Source organism: Maniola jurtina, chromosome 7, assembly GCF_905333055.1.
Source record: "Maniola jurtina chromosome 7, ilManJurt1.1, whole genome shotgun sequence".
NCBI classification, from domain to species: domain Eukaryota; kingdom Metazoa; phylum Arthropoda; class Insecta; order Lepidoptera; family Nymphalidae; genus Maniola; species Maniola jurtina.
In genome coordinates this window covers 10353524-10361239 of record NC_060035.1, presented here as the reverse complement: position 1 = coordinate 10361239, position 7716 = coordinate 10353524, and the positions used below count along the sequence as shown (strand labels likewise).

General features: G+C 33.9%; 2 protein-coding genes across 2 annotated transcripts in view; both read right to left on the bottom strand.

The window, feature by feature from the left end:
• Positions 1-386: 386 nt before the first annotated feature.
• LOC123867203 (antichymotrypsin-2-like) lies at positions 387-7200 on the bottom strand. Its single transcript, XM_045909131.1, has 9 exons — positions 7113-7200; positions 5324-5421; positions 4778-4921; positions 3730-3933; positions 3555-3653; positions 2875-3015; positions 2304-2513; positions 1347-1494; positions 387-860 (listed from the first exon to the last, which is right to left on the bottom strand). The coding sequence occupies exons 1-9, from the start codon at positions 7132-7134 to the stop codon at positions 727-729; spliced, it is 1200 nt and encodes a 399-aa protein (XP_045765087.1). The 5' UTR covers positions 7135-7200; the 3' UTR covers positions 387-726.
• Positions 3766-7716, bottom strand: part of LOC123867202 (alaserpin-like) — a 28882-nt gene continuing 24931 nt past the window's right edge. The window contains exon 11 of the mRNA XM_045909127.1: positions 3766-3778. The gene's annotated coding sequence lies outside the window, so the exon portion shown is untranslated. The remainder of the gene's footprint in view (positions 3779-7716) is intronic.

The window sequence follows — 7716 nt, the reverse complement described above, 5'->3', positions numbered from 1 at the left end:
TACTGGACTATTACAATATTTACCTACACTAGAGGAAGTTTTCAAACAAAATTTACTATGTTATTACATTTTCAGTTATTGCGTAACACAATATCTGAGTTCCTAAACTGAAATTATGAAATGCGTATACGTATGTTTATAATTTTTATAACTTAATGAGATAAAATAAAACACGTGTTAAATTATTACTGTTTAATGAAATTAATAATTAAATTTATTATTCTCATGATAATTAATTTTTCATGACTTAAATTTTCTAGTTTATTAATAAAAATAATTTTGATTTTGTAGTAACTTGTTTTGCATGATAAAATAATTATAATACTTATAAAAAAAGTGCAAAAAAAATATTTTTAATAAAATTGCTTAATTTTTTCGCAACTGTATTAAAAATAGTCGTTCAGTACACGTACGGAACCGTCCGTCATTGCTACTTATTCCGACTGTCTACCCTCGCCTTCGGCTGCGCCTCGGCTCGGGTAGACATTTGTCGGAACTCTTTGCAATGACAGTCTTTCCACACTTGTAATGAAACATACTATTCCCTTTATAATATTTTGTGCAAAGTATAATACAAGAAGTAGGTACATTAAAAACTTTCATTGATCTAGACTGTGATTTAGAGCTAGCGATAAGAAGTTATATTCTATCCATAAATCTAGTGATAAGTTTTTAACTTCAGATGAAATCATTATATTATTGTTTAAATTGCTATTAGGTAAATACTTAGGAAGAGTAGTAGGCTCCATTGAATAAGGTATATTGTCTTCCACGTAGGTAAAAGAAGAATGGGTGGTCGCATATAAATCTGATGACTTGAGGTTGAAAACCTACTGATGTAATGTATGCTACTCCAAATTCTGAAAAAAAATAAATTGTTAAGATATAATTCAGATAAATTTAAAAAAAAATTTCAATAAAAAATTAACAAGTGTAAATTAAAAATTAATAACACCCCCGACAAGTGAAGGTTACAGTAACTAGGAAAGAGCTATCAGCTCTCAACTTTCAAACGGCTGAACCAATTTTCTTGGATTATAGCTAAAAACACTCTCGATCAAGCCACCTTTCAAACAAAAAAAAAAAACTAAATTAAAATCGGTTCATTAGTTTAGGAGCTACGATGCTACAGACAGATACACAGATACACACGTCAAACTTATTAACCCCTCCTTTTGGGTCGGGGGTTAAAAATAAATTAAATCATAACTTAATTAAATAAATAAGTTATGATTTATAATATTATAATAATCAACTAAATCCAAATCTTCGACTTTCAAAAAGAGGTTTAGGGAGGCTATAATCAAAAAAATATAAGTAGGTATATGTAATCATTATCTACTAACCGTTAGCAGCAGCCGCTTCGGCACCCTCCTCATTGACTTCTATGAAAGCTTTCTGTTTAGCCGAGTCTATGGCTAAACAATCAGCAGTGCCTTTTAGAAGGTTGGATAACTTAGCTCTGTCTGGATCAAACATTCTCTTCACATTCATCTAAAAGACAAAAAGTTGACAGATTATGTGACTATTTTAATTCTGTTTATTTGAAACAAATTTAAGGTGCCAATTAGCCGTACAAACTGTTTAGGTACTCTTCATATTATTATTGTTTGTGACTTCACATTGGCACCTGTCACCGATTCCAAAAAATGTTATATAGAACTACATTTACTCTTGTATACATTATATATTCGCTATATTCGGTAATAAATTAAATTATTTTTTCTTTTTAGTATTTGTGGTTATTGAAGTCAAGTTTTTTTTTTTATTTTTTATTTCACAATTATTTAATTAATTTAAATATTTTATTTAACTATTACAGGCCCCACTGTATTAAAATATGCTATGTCTGGTTACAGACCTACTGTTTACTAAGCTATTGCACTGATCGCAAGCAATTGACTCTTATCCTTTGAGGAGTTCTGTTCTCCATCTCCGAAGATATTCATCAGATCTTCACCAAACTAAAATAGGACCACCCCTGAAGTATAACCTATCAAATAAAAAATAATTCAAAATTGGTTACTATTTGGCGGAGAAATCGCATAACAAACATACAAAAAAAACATACAGTCGAATTGAGAACCTCCTTCTTTTTTTGAAGTCGGTTAACAACTCAAAAACCAGAAGTCGCATCCGGAGGTTTTCTGGAATATTCTCCGATTTGAATTGTCTAAGTATACTACCAGCCTAAATATATGTTTAGGTACAGTAATATTTAGGAGACAAGTCCAGGTTAGGAATAAGTATTAGTAGTTAGGAAGTTAGTATTACATCCAATAAGACTACCGACTACTACTCACTTTTGTAAGTATTTCTATAAGATCAGTGGTCGTTTCAATTTTAAACTGAGGTAGGTATAGTTCGACTTCAGTTTCATACATATTTTTTAGGGCTTTTTCTATAACGTTAGGGTCTTTAAGTATTTCTTGAACTTCGTTGCTATCCTGCATGTTTAGGGGAAGCACAATCACAAGAGATGATTCATCGCCTTTGTATGGTATTTCGATTATCTGAAAATGCACAGTGGAAAAGAATATGAGAATAAGAAATTAAAGTCTTACCTGATAACTACGTGTATTTTAAAATAACTTGCATCTATATATTCTACAGATAGCGTTTTTTTTTCATCGAGATTTTGTCTGTTTATTATCTACAAGTGACCACCATTTTGAAATTCTAATAATAATAATTAGATTTTCGTCTCACGAGAGGGGCTCCTTTGAGACTTTATAAAAATCCGGCTTCATTTCTTGTCTTAATTATAAAGGGAACCTCTACTTTTAAGCTTTTTAGTTTATTTGGATCAAAATTAGCTCACAAGAAGCCGAGACTTAGTGCAAAAGTTAGCTATTATGTTAATAAAACACCCACCTGAGATTTCAGTTCGTGACTCTGTGCATATCTGAAGTCTCCCTTTCTGTACATCATGCGAACTTGGGTTGTGGCATCCTTGTTTACATGGAACGTGTAGTCTAGGGTACGACTTTTATCAAACTGGTACTTCCAAATACCCTATAAAATAAGATGGATGCAACGTTAAATAAAGATAACTTTTGCACCGCAAAAGTGTGCACAGGAACTTTTCGATCTTGTCCCCCCTTCACCATTTTACCACCGAACCGCAAGACGTCGGGCGAGTTTCCATCCTTATGTCGTCGACATTCCATCTACACGCACGAAACGTTTTGCGTCTTCATTCTTCATACGCATGGCTAAGGTTTGGAATACTCTCCCGCGATCTGTGTTTCCTACCAATTACAATCCGGGTATCTTTAAAACAAGAGTGAATAGGCACCTTCTAGGTAAACGCGTCCCATCTAAGACCACATCATCTCTTTCCATCAGGTGTGATTGTGGTCAAGCGCTTGCCTATAGTGAATAAAAAAAAAATCGAAACAAATCTATAATGGAAGAAATAATGTAAAAACGAAACAATTATCTCCTTCGGTATAAGAGGTTGTATAAGAATACAAAAGGATTTAATGTAAGAGAAAGAAAGTGTATATATAAGTAGACAACTTTTTATAAAGTAAGTACTGCGTTTTAGATACCTTGAAATATATAGCGTTGACTAAAAGAGCCCTGGAGTCTGCAGTAAGGGATTCAGGATCAACTAAATCCTTAATACGGTTATTGGTCTGCTCTTCTACCTGTAATGATCAAATGCTTATTTCAATGTTCCTTTTAACATTAATATTTAATGGAATTTAAGTCAATATTGTTTACCCAGGCGTTCACTTCATTTGCAGCATTTTCACTTTCTAGAAAATTTATGCTTTGAACTTCGGACCCGAAGATAGTTCGAGTGTCTTCAGCAAATTTATCGTTTAGTTCATATTTGTCAGCAACGTATATTTTACTTGCCGTCTTTAAAGTTATTCCTTTTAGGGCCCGTACTTTTGCATTCGCCAGAGAAAATACTTCTTTTGTCTGAAAGTAAAAAAGAAATATTATAGTAATAATAACTGTTTGTATTTTTCAAATTAATAAATAATATTTTGAAGGCCATATTATATGAGGTGAGTGGTTTTGGGTTTAATTCCCGGCAGTATTAATTGAGAACTTAATAATATCTAAATTGAGTCTGGTCTGTTGGAAGATTTGACTTGGTTGACTATCCTACCCACCCTACCGACAAAGAAGTGCTACCGATTTAACTTTTCGGTACGATGGAACTTACAAGGGTTAGGGGTTTAACCAAGCTATCATACCCCTTTTAAGTTAGCTAGATCCCGTTTTAATATTATGATGGTGAGATCAGTTAAGGATTAACTTGTCAAATGTGTATGTATAAAAAACATTCTCAGTCAAATAGTGTACACAAATGCATTTGTACACTGATTGCTCACGAGTAAATTATACTTTATTGTTATAATAATACAGCACAGTGTTATAATGCACGTGAGGTGAGCATTCAATGGCAAGCGGTATCAGATCCAATCGACAAATAATGTTTTTTATACATTTATATTGATAGATGACGTGATAATTTTGTAACAACGTCACCTATCAACAATGTAATTAGTCTGCTAAACACATCTTTGGTCCACTCCGCTTCTGTAAATATTGGGCCTTAGACACCTTATTTGCTACGTGCTGGTTTTTGCGGGGTTTGCAGCAGTATGCGAATAGTACCTATATTATTAGTGTCGCAATTAAGTAATTATTTTGTTTAAATAGGTACCTACATCACGATTTATTGACGGTCAGGTAACAATTTTTCCGGGATTTCCCCTACTAAATTATTCTGCTTGGTAACCAGTTATTTATTTACCGTGTTGTCATTGGGCATTCCAATTGTTTCCAGCAGTTCATCGTGTGCCTCGTCCACCGAGGCCAAGCTCAGCTGAGCGAGGGGCGTCAACACCGAGTATGCAGATAACACGAAACTCTTCCCTGAGTTCGTTTTTGCTACTTCCTGTCATATTTTAAAAAGAATAATCTTATGCTTTTCCAAGAAATGATAAAAGTGAACAATAAAATAATTGAACTGACCTACACTATCATTGTGATTGTACAAAATCAGTCTATTTTGATGTAAACAAATATTCCTGATGCATTAAATGAGCAAGACATTTCTATAATATATCTACCTTCAAAAGAAGAGTGAATAGCTACTTACTCTTCTTCTGAAGGTATCTACCTTCTAAACTGGCAAGCTCCACCTTAGGCTGTATCATCACCTACTATTTGGTGTGATTGCAGTCAAGCGCAAGACTATAATATCGTTAAAAAAATCCAAAACCTGATGTAATATGTAACTATATTGGACGCGAGCAGTGTAAAAAAATAAATAAAATGAAATCAAAAAGAAACTTACAGTAAACATTCGTGCTGTTAATTTATTGTTACCTTCATAAAGAAGGTTTTCGAGTTCTTTTTCGTCGCCCGATGCCATTACGGCAAAAGCCAAAACTGCTGGAAAAGGTGATTGGCATTGATATAAATTATTTATTATTGTAATAAAGGACCAATTTAGTAACCCTACAAACTGAACTCAAAAGTCTAGATCGTTGACAGTAGCGTCGGAGCCTTAGATACATAGTGACAGGTTACATTCAATTGTTGGGCAAAGGCACCTAGTGTTTCTTTACCCAAGCCAAACATGAGCCAAACCTAAGTTGTCAATATTTACCTAAACGTTCTTAGTAGCGTAGCAACTGGCCACTAGTTAAATCTGAAGGTTTTGTTAAACAAATTTATCTATCGCTGATCTACCAGCTTTTATTTTGTTTTTGTAATATTAGTCCAAATAGATTTCGAAATTGGTCCAACAGTAGGGTGCATAATGCAATCCCTTGTTTTCCTCGTTGTGGTACACCAAAGAAAACCTTTGCTTTTTAGTAATCAAAAATATGCAGAGGTAAAATAAACTCCAATAATATTTACACATGTACACTAGCTGATGCCCGCGACTTTGTTCCCGTGGATATAAATATTTTAAAACCCCGTGGGGATTCATTTAATTTTCCGGGATAAAAAGTAGCCTATATGTTAATCCAGGATATAAATTATCTCAATTCCCAGCCAAATCTGTGCGGCAGTTTTTGCGTGAAAGAGTAGCAAACATTCATACATCCATACCACAGTTTTACGATGTAGGTACGAGTAGGTACTAATACAAAATTTTGCGTTTATAATATTAAATAGGATTATCGCGGTCTGTCAACGTGTTGCCACACGAGTAGATAATATATCTACTCGTGTGGTGTGGCTGTGTACTGACAAAAAACCCACTTTGTGTAGGTACACTTGTCTAGGCAAACTTGTTTATAATAAATTACAATTAACTAGCGACCCGCCCGGCTTCGCACGGGTAGCTTATTACTATTTTTGTAGGGATCTCTATTTTTTTTTGTAAAATAATGTGTAACTCATGTCACGGATAATGTAGCTTTCTACTGGTGAAAGAATTTTGAAAATCGGTGCAGTAGTTTCAGAGATTACTACAAGCAAACTTGCAAACTTTATCTCTTTATAATATCAGTATAGATGTAAACTATAATAATTATCGAATGAGTCAGGATGTTGTATCTGAGTCGAATTGAGCTAAGAAGTATATTTTATGACATGATGATTAATATGATAATAATTAAATAATCTTTTCACCATGTTCTTAAATCTAAATAATATAGTAAGTATAAAAGAGAAATGTGACTGACTGGCTGACTGACTGATCTATCAACGCATAGCTCAAACTTGTAGTCGGATCGAGATGAAATTTGGCATACAGATAATTATTATGACGTACAAACATCTCCTAAGCAGGGATTATTGAAAATCCAACCCCAAAGGCGGTAAAATACAGGTAAAAAATTTGTGTAGTCCACGCAGACGAAGTCACGGGCATAAGCCAGTTCATTCTATAAATCCAAAAGTGCGTCAGTCTGTCTGTAACCTTTTCATGCCTCGACCGCTGAACTGATTATTATTAATATTGACATTTGGCACAGATAGCTTGGGTTCTGTAGTTTGGACGTAAATACTTTTTATCCCAGAAATATCAGAGTTTTAAAAATGAACGAAGTCGCGGGTTACCGTATTTTTGGGATTGAAACAATTCCATCAGCCAGTCAAGATTTAATTTAAAAAAAATTGTAAAAACTTACAAAATAATATAAAAGTCTTCATTTTGTTTGACGACTCTACTCGCCGACTATTCAACACTAACTAGTTTTTTTAAGCACAGGTGATGTGCTTACGATCATAATTTATTTTGTCATACATGTATATTTTATTTGTTAGATTTTTCATTGAACAGCCACATAAGTGAAGAAAAAATCGTATGAGGTAAATACTTGGAAGATTGGAACGTTTGCAAGAGTCCATGTTACCACTAGAGTATGGAATTCCTGAATACGTTAAAATCAGTTTTCTTGACTTTACCCAGTACATATCTGTAACGAGTACCTACCTATCTCTAACGTATAAATATAGTGAAAAACCTAGCGCCTTTTTTTTGTTATAAGTACCTACTTTTAGATAGGTAAACAAAGAGTTCTAATTACCTGATTCTTTCGTTCGTAGAGGACCTAAGAAAGTCTTTTAAAATGAGCTATGCCAGCTGAAGTCTAGATAGGTCGTTCCTTCATTCAGCTTCACTTACTCAACGTTCGTTTCACTATGGATGTCAGCGGCTCACTCTGCACGTCACTTCCTCTGTTCCCGCCACACGTTTCCTGGGTTCGAATGATTCAGGTTTTCCTTCACTCG